Here is a 20,083-nt window from a genome sequence, read left to right as displayed (position 1 = left end):
AAACAGCAAGCCCTGGAACCCGGTGTGCATTCAGCGGGAATGCACCCTGCCTGATTAGCGAGGTTTCTTTCTTGGCTTAGCAGGACTATCAGACCATTAGATGAAAGGAATGCACTGGTTGTTATACTGCCTGTGAATTTCCACAAGCTTATGCCATATTTTCCTGATATCCATATGGACGCACATGGTCCGGACTGTGGTACTTTTAAGTGGTCCATGGCTAACTGAGTGTCTTTAGCCCAAGTAGCTAATAGATTGATAGCCTGGAGGGCTATTTTCTAGTGACAGAGCATTGAACTTATCCTGTTCATCAGAAATTTGTAAGTAACTGTAATCTTAGAGGTATAATTAATACTCTGGGTGACAGAAGTCAAGATTCAAAAGGATTAAAAGAATTAGAATGATAGTCTAAAGCAAACAAGACGGAATTTAATAGAAATAAATATTATAAATCATAATTTAGATCTTTTTAAAAACTACACAAGTACAAAAGGACAAGTCTAGGCTTAACAGGCGCATGTGATTTTTTGTTAAAGTACATACGTGGACTTAGGGTTCTAATTGACTGCAAACTCAGTATGAGTCAGTGCTTTGATGGGTGTGCCCAAAAAGCCAACACAGTCTTTGACTATATTAATAGAAGTATGGTGTCTGGATCAAGCAAGGCTCTCATCTGTATTTTTTACTGGTCAGGGCACATCTGGAAGTTGTGTTTGGTTCTGGGCACTCTGTTTTAAGAGAATAACAAAGCAGCCCACACCCAGAGGAGGGAACCAGGATGAGGAATGGTTCATTTCTCTCCTTCATTCGTCTGATGTTGAGTGTGTTCTGTGTGCTCAGCCTTGACGTTGGCAGAATCAAAGATGTATACCTTGTGGAGGAGACTTAGCATAATAGCTGAATTTAAAAATGCATAGTGTTGTCTTTTGAAAGAGATTTGACCAAGTAACTTTAATACCTCCTGTTAAACTTCTGAGGGTATAAATAGGAGCAATGACTGGAAGTTACAAGGAGGCAGATTTTGGTGCCAGTATTTAAGAAGAATCCCTAATGAATTGAAATTACCCTCTTCAGGAGTTAAGCAACTTCCCCAAAGTCACATTCCTCATTGGTGGCAGAGCTAAGATAAAAGCCCAACTTTCTGGAGTCAGAGGCCAGAACCCTTGGCTCTGCCACGATATCACACAGGGGATTTCTACTTTGGGAGGAGGTTAGATAGGGTATCCTCTTTCCTTCCAGCTCTAAAGTTGTATGTTTCTATAAGCCTCTTGCTATGAAATGCTTGTTTCTTCGCAGTGTTTTCATTCGTGAATTGGTGAGATTGGAAAAGATAACCTCTAAGGTTCAACAGAGGATTTCTTTAACCTCCTTGGTTAAAAATACTTCAATTATTAAAGCATATTAATTTTGTATCTGCAACTTATATGTTACTAATCAAAAACAAAAACTTTGTGGCTAGTTATAAAACTAGAGAACTCAGATTCTTAAATCATGATGTTCAGTCAGTAGTCTTCCTTTGAAGCACATGTTTTAAAGATGTGGATCCATGATTTAAACCATGAAAAAGCAAAAATCAAAGAAGAAATTGTGTGAGACTCTTCAGATTTCACAATAGTCACTGGGAGGAAGAAACAGGAGTTTCTTGCCCTTGAAGTTCATTTCCTCCTCATTCTTCTCCCCACACAGGGCAGGAAAGGATGGTGACATAGATACACAGTCAGAGGGGCTGAACTCTCTCAGGCACAGCCGAGCAACCTGGGTCCGGCTGCTGTAGGACTGGGAAGCCTAGAGCTGAGCACAGACTGGGAGGGACTGTCTGTAAACACACGAAGGGGCCATAGCAGGAAGGCAGAGGCCTGGGAAAGGAATCAGAGGGAAGGGAACTGTTACTTTTATCAGGTGTGAAGTTGGCAAAAACAACTTGTGTAAAATGGGAAATACCTTGGATCCGCACCGTCATCCTCAAGATCTCCTTTCTGTCCACCCAGTAGATTGGGCCTACTGATTTCACGAGCAAATGCTCAGAGCAGTGTGCTAGGACTGTGGTACAGAACACAGTGTTCGGGTTTATGCCATTGTAAACATTTTACAGGGCGCTTGGGGGCGGGTGGAGGTGGGGACTGTCTCCAGGAGGCTAAAGATGTGGCTTGAGCTTTTTCCTCCTTCTCTTGGAACTCTTAATTCCTTGTACCATAGCGATGTTTTTCAAACAATTTTTAAACTTCATCTTACAGTAAAAAATATGTTTTACATCATGACCCACTCTGAACACACACATGCACACACACACACAAATACAGATCTGCTATATCCATATATACATGCATAAGTAAAAGGGTCCCAAAACTTGAGGTGCACTTTTATGTTTTCTGTTCTTACCTATTTACATTTAGGTGTTCTTTTAAACGTTGTCACAAACCACAGAGTAGACGCCATGACCTCTAATGCTGTCCAGCCACAGTTTGAGAAATATCCTGTGCCCAGCAACCCATTTAGATGACTGCTAACCCTGCTGTAAGGGTGATGGGATGAGTGGGCGCTTGCAATCTGTAGATCTGTGTAAAGTGACAGAAGCTTTAACGTCATCTTCTTTTTCTCTCTCTTTCTCTTTGACCTGTATTTGGTACTTCCGGTTGGTTGTAAGTGGCTGAGGCATCATCGCCCTTGTGTTGGATACAGAGGTACAGCCCAGTGGGTGAAGAGGATTCAGGAAGCAGTCTGTTACTGTCTTTCATTTAGACTGCACCAGGCATTTTTGTTAGAATATTGTTATTGCTCTTGTGAATATTTTCTGTTATTATTTCACTGTCCTTCTCCCCCTCCCTCCCCATTAAGCCATACTTATTCAGGACCTTCCTACTCAGCCATAGCAGCAATCTTAGAAAAGAAGTGAGGGGAATTTGGCTAATTAGATGTGGTCCCTTAAAGCTTTCTCCCCTTACTCTTGAGATTTGATTCTGCTGTTTTGATGGAAAATGACCTTCTGCTAACCTTGAAGTGCCATCTTAAGCCCTAGTATTAAACTGTCTCCTTTATAGCCACTGCTTCATCCCTCTACGTATAGCTGTTTCAGACCAGGTTCCTTTGAGCGTGGACTGGACATGCGCGCCCAGTGGAATGGATGCCCTGATCTCTGCATCCCACGTCTGGCATCATAGAGGCTCTTGCATGTCTCAGTTACATCTGTTGTTGTTTTTTTCTCATTTTATTGCCTATTCTGGGCCCCCTAGTAAGGCTTCTTGGTGCTCTGAATCATTCAGAGATGGCCAGACGGAACAGATGTGGTTTGGCTTTTTTTCTTCTTCTTTTCTTTGGGAAAAAGGTAGGATGGTAGAAGAAGATATCTAAATCGAGTATCAGAACTAGAATAGTAGTAGAAAATAAAACCAGTGCTATTTGAGGCTATTCTCTACCTTATTTATTTTAGTGTATTTACCTCATGCATCTTGTATTACGTAAACAATAACATTTGTATTTAGTAGATGATTTCTTATAAATAATTTGTAAATAGTAAATAGTCCAAGGGATATGTGTGTGTATATCCCCCTTGAAACTTGAGCTGTCTGTTAGCTTAATAGTGATAGCAGCAGATTCCAGAAACTGATGCTGGAAAACTGTTGTGACACACTGGACTGCAGACACATAAGTTCCATTCCTTTTGCTTCAAGACACAGATTTCTTTTTAACCTTCCCACTCCTAGGTTAAGAACAGCTTACTCTTAACTTTTTCACACTTTGGTTCTTCTTCCCAATGCCCCCATTTAGAGTTTGATGAGGTACAGTCTAGTATATTTGTATAAGTTTATATTTTGCCACGTGTACACATTTGTTTTGCGTCAAGCATGTGTGCATGAGACACTCAGTCACTGTGGAAGGGAACAAAGAGGACCTGCTTGCCCAAATGCAGCTCAAGGTCCTGTTCCCATCGAGTGAATGACCACTAATTCAAAACCGTGAGACTCATATGTTGTAAAACGTGCCCTGAAGGTGACCGAGGTGCCCAGGTTTGCTGTCGTATGCTATGCTTAGCCGAGGAAGGGTTGAGTGGATGTTAAGATCTCTCTGAAGAGGTGAGTCACAGGTACTACTGGCTCCTGAGGACAAAGAGAAGGGCAAACAGAAGGGCAAGCCAGCCTGTTGTATGCGTCTGTGCATGAGAAGCTGAGCTAGAACTAATGCTGGCTGAAGCCTTCTTGTTGAGGATTCTCCTGGCTCCTTTGGAGGACTTAAATTTTTTGACTCTCAGCTCCTTGCCCCTCTCCCTCAAATCACTTAGGTGAGACGCTGGTGCAGGTCCTTCACCTTAGCTAAAGTCACACAAGTGTATGTGACTTGAGGTGAAGACGAGTTGGGTCACTTGATTCCCTGCAGAGAACCTGATCAGGTCATCGCATCCACCTCCCTTTGGTGACCCTCTTCTATAAACAGGAACAGGAATTCTTGCTACTGGATCCCTTTCATCAGGCGTCTTAGACTCACTGAATGAAAAGCCCTGTAAGAAGGAGATGCGGCCCTAATAATAACAATACAATTGTGGTGGCTATTTTAGGCAGGAGCAGCTTTGTGCCTCTCTTGATGTCCATCGACGTCTGCCATTCTTGCCCTGCCATTACCTTTCAGACTTCCTATTCTTAGAATCATTTGTGAGCCCTGGGCTTGGGGGATTGCAGCCCCCAAAGCTGGAATGCCTAGCTTGAGTGGAATGCAGACTGTCTGGCAGAGTGGAGGTTAAATAAAGTTTGCGTTGGCAGCCCCCTCTGCTCTTGGATGGGCGACAAGTAGCTCGGGTTGAGAGTGATGGCATGAGCTGCATGTGGTGCGGTACCAAATAGAGTCTTCTGTGCGTGAGTAACGTGGCTCATGGTTCATTCATCACAGCCACAGCCATGCCAGTCTCAAAATGGGACCTGCTAAGGAGGCCTCTGCAGTCTTAAACCCCAGCTAGTGACCGTATCACTCTGAAGAAATGCAGAGACAAACAGAGAATTAACATTGAAACGCCTTGCAGGAACTGCAGGTTTGGTATACCTGCCCCCTCAGAGTTACTGACTCGTTTTTGAAAGCAAGACAGAGGGGTAAATTGTCATTGTAATAAGAACAATTGCCAGTCAGTCAACCACTATTTCACCTGGGAAGTTTCTGTTATGGGGACTCTTGTGGAGCTTACAGTTCAGCTGGAAAAGTCAAGCTGTGCATACATGAGAAGAGAATTCATGTTCCAAAGTGAAGTTCTGGTGCCAAATCTGTGTTCTAGAACTGAGTGCCAGAGGAGGCCTGAGGAGAGAGAGCATTTCTGGCTGGAATGCTCAGGAAGGATTTCGTGGAGGAGGTGGAGTTTGAACAGGTTTTGCCAGAGGGACAGATTTCTGTTACTGGAACGCAGAAGGCCTGGTGTGTAAGGAGCAAGGGGCAGACGAAGGGAGTCCTCAGGACAGGTCCTGGGGGCTTGAAGAGCAACTGGATACGGACAGGGTGGCTGTGGAGAGGGATTTGTACAAAATCACCAAACCCTGCACTCTGAAGGCTGTGTGTACACGTTACTGAGAAGTTCTGGTGCTTTCCACTGGAGGACAGTTGGAAAGGTGCAGCCTTCCCCAGAGCCACAGGCCCCTTTAATGTTCTGTTCTAAAGTCCCTAATACTACACGTGCCTCATAGCAGACACTCAGTGAATAATTATGATAGTATATTATTACTCATCTTCAAATTCTGTGATCCCAAGTTGTTGATTGGCTTGGTTTCACCTGTGAGAGTCGGTGCTCACTTGGCTTTGCTCTGTTCTGATTGCTCACATGACTCACACCTCGCTGCATCCTTTCCTCCAGGTTTACCTGACCCTTCTGTCTTCGACCACAGGTGGCTAGAGGTGCAGGTGGCTACTCTGACGTGTCCTCAGCGCTGGGTGCAGTACCTCCGGCTTCTTCAGGAATCCATCTGGCCTGGCGGGCTTTTGCCTGAGTATCCTCGACCCGTAAGGACCAAGGAGCAGAAGGCGGCTGCTGAGAAACAGGCTTTGCAGAGCCTGATGGGAGTCCTGCCAGGTGATTGGACAGTGAGACCGATTATACCAATAACTGTTCCTTCCCCTCCGCTTCACCACCATTAGCCACACCCTTCCCCGTTTTTTACCAGGGCCTTGACTGTGGCTAAACGCAAAAATTTGTTGACCCACCATTTCTGAGGCTAACAGGAAAATGATCGGGACTTCCAGTGATGCTAAGGGAATGGGAAGGCTCACTTTAGGGCAGGTCTCTTCATTTTCCCACCAGATGAAGACTTCTGGGTCTCTGCTTTGGACCAGGGAAGAAAATGATACAGGTCCTGCAGAAGCTGAGCTTGGTAACTTGGGGCCAGTGAGTGAAGTGCATGGTCCTTAGCAGTAGATAAAAACAAACTCTGAAGAAGGCTTTTCCCCTTTGCTTTATATGGTTTTTGGAGGGCGGGGAAGGCAGTTTGTTGCCTCCGGTTGTGCTGGGGGAAGCAGGGTACAGCAGTGAGCTCTTAGCCTTGGACAGTGTTATTCACTCTTACTTACCTCTGTTCTCCAACCTAACCTGTTGTATCAGAAGTACCTGCACTTTAGTGACGGGTTACCAAATTGTTTCTTGAGGCCCATTCTAATTTAGATACCTAAAGTTAAGAAACATTTTTCTTGGCTTTTCCCTATTTTCTGACGATTTTAGTTTGGATGTGTGGTTCAGAGGTGTGCCAGAAGTACCCAATATGATTAAAGACAGCAGATATCTTGAGGAGACAAACCCCTTAGAAGCTAAAGCTTCAGCGGTGACACTAAAACCACATCTGTTTTTCCTCTTCAGATATCGTCGTAGAAATCCTTGGGGCGAACAAATGCCGGCTGAGCTGGAGTCTTGTCTTGGAGTCACTGCAGCAGCCCCTCATCAACCGGTAGGCATGGCTGATGCCGTCTCTGGTCTGAGGCATCTCGGGTTTCTGGGTGAACAGCTTCACTGAGAGGAACGGTGCCGCAGTCTCTCCTTGCCCTGGGCCCTGGCCCCAGAGTGTGATGACCAGGTCCACGCACACTGGGTAAAACCCACTGTGCTGGCTTCTGAGCAGGTGTCAGGTGGTCGGAAGCTGGTGGGACCAGCCACCGTTTGCATTTGGAAGAACTCGATGCAGGCCCCGACGTGAGCTACTGAAAAGGCCCTGTCACCCCCAGGCCTGTTCTTCCTGACAACCTGCCTGCCCCTGTGAGCATCTCGAGAGCAGCCCTTGGCCTGGGCAGTACTTTCAGCATGGGTCTTTGCCTGATGTGAGGTAGACAAGATGAGGAGTTGGCCTCTGATAAGGGGACCAGAAATGCTGGTGCACCTCCTTGAATAGTGCAGAGAGGTCAGTGCTTCCCTGGCTGGTGCCTTGGGGTGGAATCTTCTGCACGTGTTGAGTGCTCGCCCACTCCCCTCTCACCCCCGTCCTGCAGCTCACCGTGTCTGCTCACTCTCGCACCTCAAGGCTCCTGGCTTTACCTCATCACAGGTAACCTGAAGATTCTTAGTAAGTTGTTATCACAGGGATTTTTCCCTCCTTTAGAGTTCTTCAGAGCAGTGCCAATGTGCTAATGTAGCTAGCTATAAAGCAATGTGGAATTTCCTAACATCTAGTCTCGAGTACCATCTCCACCTTTACTGGGGTCATAGCCTTTATGAGTTCAACAGACTTTCATTTCATGACAGAGGCTTTGTCCAGCTGTTGATGTTTGGAGTCCACTAAGGATATCAGTAGAGGGGAAAGGGAGAGGGAAGATAAATGTCATAAACAGGATCTGGTGTCTCTAGAGCGAGCCAGACCCTGCTCTGAGTTGTTTTGTCCATCTGTTTCAGGCATTTGATTTACTGCCTTTGGGACGTCATCCTGGAATTCTTGGATCTCAGTGCCTCTGCTGAGGTGTCCGCCATAACCAGCTCTGCCGCAGACACCCCAGGCAGCCCCAGGAAGATGGGCATCTCCCCTTAACCGGAGGTTATTTCACCCATTTCTTCGAAGGTTAGGAAGAGAGCACTACTCTGCCACCCAGAGACCAGTCAGGAGGGCTGTGCCTCTGGAACTGGGCTGTGGCTCAGAAGGCCTGGGGTCTCAGTGGCACAGTTCTCCCCCAACTTATACTCCATTTGTAGCAGGCGATGAGGGGGTATATGGACCAGTTGCATGCATACCCATTTCCATGCCTCTTTGGTGGTGTTTGGACTGTTGCTGGTGGGCGGATCCTGCTTCCTTTGGAAAAGGAAGCTGTGAGGTAGAGGAATGAGCCCCTTTTGCCTCTCCTTTGCCCTCCTCCCTAAGGTTGTTTGCCGACAGCCTGGCCCTGTGCACACGTGTGCCTCACGCACCAGTGCAGGCTCTAGGTAGACCAGGAGAAAAACCATAGCCAGATTTTCTTAGAGAAGACAATCTTCTGAGTTCTCTGTTCCCACCAGGAAACTGAAAATTCATTTGGGACCACTCTTGAAAGCCAGACCCCTGGTCCTACCTAGCTTCCCAACAGCCCCGCAAGAGGGAGGGAAGCCTTTCTCAAGGCGTGCTTCCAGCACATCGGCCCCGTAGAGGGTGTCACTGCAGGCTTTCTCCCTGGGTGGCTGTACTCTTCCTGTCCCAAAGACCTCAGCACAGACTGACAACACTTCTGGTAGATCCACCCGACCCTCCGTACCCTCTCCTGAAAGACAGCTGCACCGCAGGTTTTCTTTACTAGCTTTCTAACCCGCTCCCCAAGAGCAAGTGAGTTTTGACCTTTGTGGCCTCCTCAGTCTTTCTTCAACCCAATCGGATGGCAAGTTGCATATTCAGCCCAGAGCTGCCCGAGGGAAGGGAAGCACTTGCTTCTTGGCTGAGAATGCCCAGAGGAGTGAGGGTTCTCTCTCTGCAGGTCTCTGGCAGGGAACTTTAACTCTAAGCCAAGAACATTAGCGGCTTACCCAGAAACAGCTTTTTACTTCCTGTTCCTTCAGGATCTAATTAGTCTTGAAGAGCACCAGTGGTGAAAGCAAAGGCATGGCGTCCATTAGAAAGACGGACAATTCGTAGAAATTGGTGGAAGGAAAGGAGGGACGGAGAGCCAGGAGGTAGGCGCTGCACGTAGGTCTCACCGCGGGGGGTTCGCTCACCCTCGTCCCTTTAGCTTGCGCTTGCTGGGGCGTGCCTGATGCCACTGAACTGGGACCCTTCCACTTGGAGGAGGGTCTTGGGGTTGGACTGGCGAGAACAGGGTGGGTCTAGGACAAGTGTCAAAGTTCTCTTAGATTAAAACGGCTCACGGGAGAAAGCTGTGAAATCTTTCTGCTTCCCCGCACCCCACCCCGGAAGGCTTTTAACCATCAAACATGTAGTGAGGTAATTGGGGGCTTTAGTGGTACTGTTAGTGCCTAAAGGCAAGGGGATGAATAAGGTCATGTCACTTGGTTCCTTCTGCCTTAAAAGTTGATTGTTGGGCTTCCCTGGTGGCGCAGTGGTTGAGAGTCCACCTGCCGATGCAGGGGACGCGGGTTCGTGCCCCGGTCCGGGAAGATCCCACATGCCGCGGAGCGGGTGGGCCCGTGAGCCACGGCCGCTGAGCCTGCACGTCCGGAGCCTGTGCTCCGCAACGGGAGAGGCCACAACAGTGAGAGGCCCGCGTAAGGCAAAAGAAAACCAAAAACAAAGCAAAACAAAAAGTTCATTGTTTCACTTTGTGGCTCCAGAGTTCTCAGAGCGTCTCCCACCCGGGGCACTCACAGGAGAAGCCGCTCAGCATTTCTCCCTGTGGTAAGTGTCTGCAGGGTGAGGGACTGCAGGGGGCCCAGCGACACCGTGCTGCCCCTCCCTCCCACCGCCAGGGCCAGGGTGCTCTCCAGGAGAGGTGGGGGCGGCCCCGTGCTCCGCTGCCCTTCCCTCCCCATGCTTTGCTCTCATGTGTACTGGCCACCTATATTGCTTTGAATCTCTGCTACCAGTTCTGGCTCAGATATGACACAAAACCAGTACACAAGCTGACAACACCGTTAGACCCCTATAATGGTAAATTCTAAGCAATCTTTTGATACTTCCAGCCCAAAGGACACCTCCTTGTATTTCGTGTTCTATAAGAGACCCCACCTCCATACTCTCTGCCCCAAAAAGATCAGCTGTCTGCAGACCCTCCTCCTACCCAGAAGGGAAATAATGGATATCGTCAAGGAAGTAATCAAACCCCATCTGGCTCTGAAACGACCTCCCATGTTTAGGTAGTAGGTTCAGACAACAAGGGAGATAAGCGTTTGGGAGCGAGCCACAGGTCTCAGGAAAAGATACTCCACCTGAGAGAGCGATGAATGAAGAATTGGACCTACACTAACCTGGAACATTCGTGATTCTCCTTTTGCCCTACCCAGCCCATTCATTTCCAACTTCCACTCTTCCTTTGCTCATGGCACCCAACAACAGTTGTTAGGTCCTGGGCGGAGTAAAAATATGTGTCAACATGGTCCCTGGCTATATGAGTTAGGTGGCTTTAGCCTGAAATTAAATTACTAGAAACATTTATTGTCTTCCCTCAGATCAGTACCTGAGTGGGTGAGGCCCAGGGGTTGATGGATTCAACAACTCTGACCTCATAGAGGGCCCAGATTCTTCCCATCTTTTTGCTTTGCCCTTGTAAACATGTTAGCTCGTCCTCAGACCGCCTATCTTCATAGTTGCTGCGCTTCAGGGCATCACATTCACATATAACAAATATCCATGAAAGAACGGGGTCATCTCTCCCACGTTTTCTTCTAAAGAATGAGGAAACCGTTTTCCAGAAGCCCTCCAAGATTCCTCTTCTCCTGACTCGTTGGCCAGAACTGCCCGCCCCTAAGCCAGTCCACCGACATTGAGGATGCATGACCACGACTGGCTCGTAGTCGTGTTTGTCGCCCAGGGAGGAGGTCACTCTCCCGGAAGATTAGATACCTGAAAAAATAATTAGATGTTAGCAAGGAAGAAGCAGAGAATGGGCGTTGATAAGCAGTGTCAGGTGCAGGGGCCATCCTGCCAACATCACCAAAGTCCCCGGTGCTCTAAAAATAGCGAACCAGCTAAGGGTAACGTTTGCGGAAGGTGCCATGTGAAGCCCTTCACGTCCATTACCTTACGTAACCCACACATCAGCCCTGTGAGGTAGTTCTACTCTCTGTCCCCACTTTATAAGGGAACATGAGGCACAGAGACGGTGACCTGCCAGTCACTTGAGGGAAATGGCAGAGCTGAGATAGAAATCTTGTCAGTCTGCCCTCAGGCCCACACACATAACCATTGTGCTAATTACAAAGCAAAGTAAGACGGGTTCTCACTTTGAAGGAGCCTATGGTCTAGTAGACGTCTGTGGTAAAGGGCCAGGGAACACACGTTTTAGGCTGTGTGGCCACATGATGGTCTGTTGCAGCCGCTCAGCCCTTCCACTGTGGTGTGAAAGCAGCCACAGGCAATGTGTATTCAGACGACCGGCTGTCGGCGGAAAGCTTTGTTCACACAGGGCAGCCGGTTGGGTTGAGCCCAGGAGCAGTTTCTGCAGCCCCCTTGTCCAGTGAGAACAGTGCTTGCTGAACTGGAGTGTGTGCCTGAGTGACCTGGCGCCCTGGTAAAGGCCTAGCGAACTGCATTCTCTCAAGCTCCCAGGGGTAGCCAGTGAGAATGCAGGCCCGCAACCGCACCTCAAGTATCAGGGGCTTAGGACTCGGTCGCCACCTCCAACTGGGTGCAGCTAATGCACCACTAAATATACAGGAGGGGCACTTAATTGAGGCTGGGGAGCCAGGGAGAGCCTGAGGTGATAACATCGGAATTGACTCCTAAAGGATTAACGGGAATTGGCCGGTGAAGCAATGGGGAGGTGTCCAGGTGGAGAGCACAGTGAACCAGGTGGGTAGAGTTACGGGGAGTCCCCGGCATACACATCCTGTCTGGCCTCTTATCTGAGGTGCCCCGAGCGGCCAGGCCCACAGGACAGATGGAATGGCGGTCGAGGGCCAGGGGTGGCCGTGTAGCGGGTGCGGAGGTTCCGCCTCACGGGAGAGGAAGCAGTCCTGAAGACCCGTCTACACCAGTGTGAGTGTCTGTAACCCTGCTTAACTGCACACTTCGAAGTGGCCGAGAGGGCACATTTTGGTGTATGTTACAGCAATCCAGACATTTTAAAGACAGCTGCGTGCGGCCCAGCACAGGGCGAGCCCTGTGGGTGGGGAGGGAGGGGCGAGAGCCGAGGCGGGAGCCCCGGGGGGGTCAGGCGGAGGGGGCCTGTGGGCACGAGGGCCCGGCGGGTGAGGGACCTCGGTGGGTTCCCTCTGCACGGCGGGGGTCAAGGAAGAGTCCCCCTGAGAGCGTCTGTCATCTGCAGGCCTGCTACCGGGAACGGGGGGCTCGACCACACGCGCGCAAACCGCCTGGCCTGGTCCTGCCCCTGGGACTCGGCTCCTGCCTCAGCCCCTCCTGACCCCCTTGCTCCCTCCCGGCCTGTTCCCGCCGCTGCCTGCATATGAGGTGGCGGAGTCCTCGCCCTGCCACCTAGTCGGCTCTGAGGACGCCATGTGGTTGGGTAACTCACCTGCACCGAGACTCAGGTCTCTCGTAGAAAAAGGGGCGAAAACGTTACAACCCTTTTGAGAGTCAATCGAGATCACGTGTAAGAGCGGGTTTGTCAAGCGTCGGCGCCCTGCTGGGACGCAGCGGTGCCATTACTGGCCCCTCCTCAGCTCCTGGACGGAGCCGTGGAGCGGCCTGCCTCCGGACACCCGGCGGCCGCGCTCTGGCCAGACCCCGCCGCCGCGGCCCGGGAGCCTGCAGTTGCTCCTCGCCCTGCAGACGGGAGCAGGAGCCGTAACGGGGGAGAAGGGAAAGCATGATGCTGCGCTCCTTGAAGCCCCGCTGGGCGGGCTCCGCCATAACGCGGCCCCTCTGTCCCCTTTCTCCACCGGGAGAGCCGGAAGTCACAGGGCAGCGCTCGCTTGCACTGCCTTGGTGGGCCAGAGAACAAAGCGCTGAAGGCGGAAGGGTTTCCAGCCAGCAAGCCTCCGTCGCTCCTCTGTGGCGTAAAGGGTGAGGAGGCCGCTACACACGGAACACTGGCAGCTACCCCAAAGCCCCTCCCGCACCCTGAGACTGGTCTGCTACTTCGTAGTGCACAGAGACGGCAGGGTCTGGTTTTCTTAAAAACAGGCAGGAAAACACGAACTCGGAAGAATGTGTCAAGCAAGAAACAAGTGAAAATCATCATAACATTTCCCGGCCGTGAGCCAGGAGCAGCGGGGTTGAAGCAGAGGCAGCACGAAGCGGTGGAGGAAGTTCGGGCGCCAGCAGCCCCCGTGGCACGTGCACTGCGCTCTTCTCAGATTCGCTGAGCCCTCCTGCCGCGTCCCGCGCACTCCCACCTGTCTCTGGTCTGAAAGTACCTGTGAACTCGGCTTTTCTGGAAGTGCACGCAAGCAAGTGATAGGATACAGAGAACTACTCCTGGCTTTGACGTCTTCACCAGCAGGACAGAGTCTGGTTTCCCCACACATCTTGATCCTGCAGACCTCACCCACAGGTGCTTCTCTAGGCGCCACTGGCACACTGCTTCTGGGTGTGGAGGGCTGGAGGGGAATGAAAGAAAAGTAATAGAATCAAGATCCAAACTTAGAAAACGTTTCCTAAGTGACATTATCTACTCATTTTAATCCCAGATAGGCCTCTTTCTCACCAATGTTCGTTTAGGAAATGCAAGCTAATTTTGGTATTAAAGTGCAATAAAGGTTAAGGAGGTAAATCTGCGGCTTATATATAAATAATCCACACTTTGACTTTTTCTCAATTGAAGTGTAGTTGATTTACAATGTGTTAGTTTCAGGTGTACAGCAAAGTGATTTGGTTATACGTATACATGTGTATATCCATTTTTTATGTTTCGATTATTTTCATTATAGTTTATTACAAGATATTTAATATAGTTCCCTGTGCTATACAGGAAATCCTTGTTGTTTATTTTACATGTGGTCACGTGCACACTTCGACCTTTTTTTCTTCTCCATATGTTCCCTGTTACTGTTGCACTATATTATTATGACCAATGGAGAGTGGGTCATACTTACTTCCAGACACTTGGATTAATCAGTGGGAGATAAAGACCAAGACAGATAAACACAAAAGTCTGAGATTGCAGATAAAGGCACTATCGTGACCACAGAAGCTGTGACTTCTCTGTGCTGGGTATAGCATTGTGTGGTGATCTATAAGCTTGGGGCATCAGCCCTTTTGTCTGTGCCCCTTGATAAAGAATCATTCTGCCCCTGTAGCTGTCAGAAAGATTTACCATGATTTAGCAAAATGCCTGCATTTCATTTCATATCTTGCTGTTAGGGGGAACAGACCTTATTGAGGAAGAAAACCAGCCCTTTCTTTAGAGTTTATATCCTTTACAAATACACAGAGTCCAAATTCAACAAAGTGATGGCAAACCAGATTCTTTCAAGAACAGTGAGGGCACCGTTCATTAAGGTTTCATGTGTCTCTAGGAGAATCATGTGGGCTTGGTTGGCAGTAGGACTTTTACTTGGGGACAGAATGTATTATGGAGTTGGTTTAGCCAGGAAGTTGGATGAGATAGTTTCACAGAAGTCTAGGGGCCAGTGTTCTGCTCTCTCCTGCTTCTGTCCTTTGGCCCATGCCCTTTCTCCAGGTAGATTCCCTTCCTTCCTCCAGCTGTGCGTGGGTGGGCACCCTCTATCTGTCAGAGCCATTCAAGTTCCACCTTCTCCTTAAAGCTTTACCTGATTGTGCCACTCAGAGTTACCTATCAACACGCTGCCTCTCAGGTCCTTGTGCATACCTGTGGGGTCTTCAGCAAGAGGTTATAATTCTTCAAGGGCAACGAACATTGTATCTGTTCTACTCCCGTTATATCCCGGTGCCTTCGCAACCATTTTATCTACCTAGTGCAAAATAAATACTGAAGCTCGTTTAATTAAAGACTATTATGCTTATCAACTCTTAGGAGGTAAAGTATGTGAATAAGTTGAATGAAAGAAGAATTTGCTGGGGACAAAAGATGGAGAAAGGGATGAGGCGAAGCCAAGTTTTCCTTTTTAGGAGCTTATATCTTTATTCTAAAGCAAATATCAAGTGAAAGAAGTTCATTTTTCTATCGCCAAAACCCACACAGTTTTATAAGAGTGCTGTTTGCCATCTAAGTATGTAGGCCGTAAGGTTCTAAAACTATACGCTTTTTAAAGAAAATTGGTCCTGATTTGAAAATGGTTTCTAAAATGATCCAGCCACAAAAACACCCAGCGTGCCCTGTTTACTTTCCAAGTCCCCCACCTTCACCTACTCTTTACCGCACTGGGATCAGAAGACAAAACAAAAATCTGCCTGCAAGAAATATTCTCAACTTCTTCCTGCCCCAGACACAAATTTGTAAGGAATGCAGTTTCCATGAAGAGAAAGACAACTTTCTCTCCCGTTTGCTTTCTGGAAATCCTTTGGTCCCAGATCCAAAATTCTCTATTTCACACCTTCTCTAATAGTTTAAGTCATGTCTAAGATACGGCAAGGAAAACTCTTCAAAGACACAGTAATAACCATGAAGAAAAGGAAGCCTAGCATAAATGCCACTTCACTCTCACAGGTGTTTGCTATCTTCCCCACCAAGTTTGCTGCTGCAACTGTTTGCCCAAACACAGATCAAAACTGGGCAGCTGCCATCAGAATGAAAACTTAGGAATCTAAGACATCCAAATTAGCTGCAGGTCAACATGAAAGTCGCCTGCTGTTCCTGGGCCCCAGAAGGAGCCTCCAGGCCATGACTTGAAAGAGGGCAAGTGCAGGTAAAGGAGGAAGAAGTTCAGTCTGAGAATTAAGACAGTGATGCATTTCGCGAAAAGTAGGAAGCTCTAGACAATGTAGTGCTTGGGTCATATATTATCTTAGAGTCGCCCCGCGGAAGAAGGATCCCATCTGCTGAGGAACGAAGTCCATTCCTGTGCCAGTGCACATTTGCACAACACATGATGTGGAATAGTCTCTGGAGCCAAGATTGGTTGTGTATCCACCCCAGGGCAGGTTGGTCAGTCTCCAGTGTAAACCTCCTTGGGATTAAGCACTTATTCCAGTGTAGAGCACTAGGTAATTAATACCAGATCTGTTCCAGACAGCTTTGTATATCCTGCATATGGATGAGGACCCAGAAAATTTCCTTTTCGCCGATCTGTTTGGATGAGATAGAAGCTGTTGTTTTAATGTTTGAAACAGAATTTTCCCCCGTGTACAGGTGTGTGCCTTGCACAGATATGGGCTTGTGAGTGCCATACGGCATTTGCTTACAAGGCGAGAGCTTGTCTGGACGGATAAGAGGGGAGATAAGTATGCATGTGTGGAGACGGCAGTAATACTCATGGCCTCAATGCTTGGAGAGCAGGGCTGTGCACCTCCTTCTAGCAGTCTGGAGAGGATTGAGAGCTTGTGTTTCAGCAGGCTCCGCGTCCTGAGGTTTGGGATGTGGAGAATGCCCACTGCTGGAGTGGAGTGACCTGAGATCTATATAAGATTAGGGTTTCTGTAGATGTTTCCCAAGTGATAGAAATTTTCCTCATCTAGTCTTGTTCATAGCAGGCAGCCTTGGACCAATAGTTTGCTTCACCCAATCCTTTCCTGTGTTTATTTCTGAAACCCTTTTCTTAAAAACCAAACTAAGTAAATAATAACAGGAAAAAAATATTTTATAAAGACTTCATAGCTCTGTCATTTTTCCTTTCTTATGCAACTCAAAAATTGCTCTCTCTTTATTCCTTAAATTTTTCTCCTGTATTAGCTTACCAGTCTTTGTGGGTTGACTCGGCTGTCCCACTAGTCTAATTGTCTCTATGATAAATTAATATGGACATCAACTTAAGATTACAGGTAAACCTTAAATGTATGATATTTCTTTTTTTTATATATATATAAATTTATTTATTTATTTTTGGCTGTGTTGGGTCTTCGTTTCTGTGTGAGGGCTTTCTCTAGTTGCGGCGAGCGGGGGCCACTCTTCCTCGCGGTGCGCGGGCCTCTCACTACCTCGGCCTCTCTTGTTGCAGAGCACAGGCTCCAGACGCGCAGGCTCAGTAGTTGTGGCTCACGGGCCCAGTTGCTCCGCGGCATGTGGGATCTTCCCAGACCAGGGCTCGAACCCGTGTCCCCTGCATTGGCAGGCAGACTCTCAACCACTGTGCCACCAGGGAAGCCCCTATGATATTTCTTATACTTGACTCCATATTTGATATTCTATGAAGAAGACTGCCCTAGTATTCCCTTCTGTGAAATCAGAATAACCATCGACCCTAAGATTAAACATTTTCATAAATGCTTTACATGTTCCAAACCATTCACACAATGTTGTAGACAAAATGCTTGTGTCCCTCCCACCGCAGAATTTTTATGTTGAAGCCCTAGCCCCCAGTGTGATGGTATCAGGAGGTGAGCCAGGGGGAGGTAGTTAGGTTTAGACGAGGTCATGAGGGTGGAAGCCCCCATGATGAAATTAGTGCCCTTGCATGAAGAGACACCAGAGCTTCCTCTCCTCACGCACATGAAGAGGTCACGTGGGCCCCCAGTGAGAAGGTGGCCACCTACAAACCAAGAGAAACGGCCTCAGGATGAAACCTACCTTGCCAGCATCTTGATCTTGGACTTCTCAGCCTCCAGAACCACGAGAAATAAATTTCTGTTGAAGCCACCCAGCCTGTGGGGTTTTGTTATGGCAGCCCAAACTGACAGGACGGATGACTAGAAAGGTTAGCCATGGGAATCTCTTCCCCTGACTTTAAGTCTGGGTTCTGAGACTCAGAGAGTTTAGCGACTTGTTGAGTTTTCCATGGAAAACCTGTTGTAAAAACTTCAGACATTAGAAAATGCAAAACAGCCTCTGGAGATACTGCTGAAGCTTTCCTCTCCCTTAAATCATCTCTGTAAGTTCAACCTCCTAGAGAAAACTTTCTGAAAAGCAGGGAGAAAATGCCAAATAATTAATGCTCAAGTGGGAAAGATGCCATGTAAAAGCAGAAGTGGTTGCTGATTGTATCTGTTCATAGTTCTGTGTGCCTTTTACCTGCTGCCCTGAGAAGCAATGTGTAATGAAGAGGTTCCTTCTTAAGAACTGAAACGTAATGAAACAGAAGTTTCCCTTGAATTGGCTGGGCTCAGCACACCTTGCTTGGACTGTATCCAGCTGTGCTCATGGAGCTGCACCTGGAGTAGGTCTGTCCTGACCTGCCCCTGAGGACGTGCCCGTCTGTCCTCTCCAGCAGCTGTAGAGCCCTTGGGGGCAGATTGTCTTGCGTACTGTGATTTCTCCAACTACTACACCGTGGCATCTCCCTAGTTTCCCCTTAAATATTCTGTCATCTCACAAATTCTCAGAGGCCATGGCTGGTTCCTTCATCTTCTCACACGGGCTCGGGACAGACTTTGCCTGCACACAAAGGCTTGATCTGTAAGTGGAGTTGGCAGCCTTCTTGTGTCAGTGAGTAATGTCTTTCTTTCTCTTCTGGTAGACTTGGAATCCTCAACACCATCTGGCAATTTTCTCTCCATCTTCCTGCCCACAATGGAGCCACACCCCTGCAACCCCCCTTAAAAGCCAGATGACAGCAGGAACCTTCCACTGAGCAGAGGTGAAGCCTTAGACGTCTGTCAGCACCCCCGCTGTAAAGATCTGCCAGCTTCTCAGATCAGTGTGGGAGGAGGCTGTCTGAGTAGGTTTCATAGCTGCAGCAGTAACACCGGGCCCCACCTCCCACGCCTCTCAGGCTGACCATCTCATCGGAGGTGCCGACGTCCCCAGAAGCAGGCCCCAGACTGGTGGCCCTTAGCCAGGACCCATCTCAGAAGCACATGCCCAGCTGGAGCCTCCTGGTTGCTGGGGTGAAAGGACCTCTCTATCACCATAGGAGGAATCTGATGAATTCTGGACTAAAAAGGGGTGTTGTTTTCCCCCAATGACAGACGTACTCTCTAGTCCCCAACCCAGCCCCTGGTGAAAGGTATTTTTGTTTGTCTTTTTTACCTTTTTATTACATTTTGTCTTGTTTATAATGCTGAGCTGAAGTGGGAGGGAGCGGTAACACCAGAGGATGTGAATTATCTTGCAGTCAGTGGGGGAGATTCGGCCACCAGCACGTGATAAGGGAAGGTGAGACGGGAGAGGAGCGGAGAGTCAGCTCCACGGGGACTGGTTAGGTGTTCAGTGGCCGTAACTGACTGTTTCTTCTCACAGGGACACACAACTCCGTGTACATGGGTGCTGATCTCAGTCTTACAGGGAAGCACTCCTTGATACGGGAAAGCAGGTGATCGATAGTCCATGAGACCCCTATGTAGATTGTTCCTATTTAACTCTTCAGGCGTATACAGGCAGAGAAAGAACCATTTCAAAGGTGAGCTTTAAAAAAATCACCTGGCATTCTTTGGAATTGTTGTCACAGGGCAGTATATGGATTGTGAACGAATTCCCCCTCCCTCACCCCAAATCCACCCAGAAGGGAATGTCTGAAACGGGGAGGAAACACACATTTGCCTGGGCACGGTGACCTTGAACAAATCTCTTCACTTCCCTGGACTTTTCTTTCTTTCTTTCCATACAGAGGATGGGCTGGATATTGGATGAAACCCTGTCCAGCTCTGTCACATCAGTTAGAGAGCAAAGACTGTGCCTTCCAGTTCCTGGCCAGTTTCTGGAACAGTGATGATGCTTTCTGAATGTTTGTCATCAAAACGAATGAATGATTATATTTCATCTTGACTCTTATCTCAGTAGAGATTTTCTTCCACTTCATTTGGGTCTCAGTTTGAGGAAAGAAGGAAGGAAGGAACGAAGCATGACGAAAGTGAGGGAGGAAAGAATGTAGCTTTGACTCTGAAGGACTGTCTTGACTTTCTCTGGGCTCCTAGAGTAAAAGTCCCTATCCGCCATTCTCCCTCTTTAAGCCTTCCAAAATCACATGGATTAAGGCTACCATACAGCTTTGAGGAATAAGCCACACCCCCAGACTTCCATGGAGTCCAAGGACCTATTCATCCCCAATTAGCCTGTCTCGGGCTGATAATCAAAGTACACACTTTTGGTT

The 20,083-nt window shown here is 48.2% G+C and overlaps 1 protein-coding gene across 18 annotated transcripts in view; it reads left to right on the top strand.

Moving 5' to 3' along the window:
- SNX19 (sorting nexin 19) overlaps positions 1-19,758 on the top strand; it is a 46,352-nt gene extending 26,594 nt beyond the window's left edge. For 3 of the 18 annotated variants that reach the window (XM_022556168.3, XM_022556162.3, XM_022556157.3), the window contains exons 9-13: positions 5,856-6,040; positions 6,818-6,905; positions 7,180-7,210; positions 7,441-7,496; positions 7,841-13,954. In XM_022556168.3, coding sequence (XP_022411876.1) covers positions 5,856-6,040; positions 6,818-6,905; positions 7,180-7,210; positions 7,441-7,496; positions 7,841-7,973 — 493 coding nt within the window. In that variant the 3' untranslated portion in view covers positions 7,974-13,954. Of the gene's footprint in view, positions 1-5,824; positions 6,041-6,817; positions 6,906-7,179; positions 7,353-7,440; positions 7,497-7,840; positions 13,955-18,511 lie in introns of those variants that run through there. The other 15 variants (XM_022556163.3, XM_022556167.3, XR_016393971.1 and 12 more) reach the window with 14 other exon arrangements.
- The last annotated feature ends 325 nt before the right edge of the window (positions 19,759-20,083 follow it).

The sequence above is a fragment of the Delphinapterus leucas genome, chromosome 7 (assembly GCF_059928025.1).
Source record: "Delphinapterus leucas isolate spDelLeu-1000000601 "Yukka" chromosome 7, BTC_Dleu_Yukka2, whole genome shotgun sequence".
In the NCBI taxonomy this organism is placed as follows: domain Eukaryota; kingdom Metazoa; phylum Chordata; class Mammalia; order Artiodactyla; family Monodontidae; genus Delphinapterus; species Delphinapterus leucas.
Note: the sequence above shows the minus strand (reverse complement) of the source record. Positions and strands in the feature narration are given on the sequence as shown.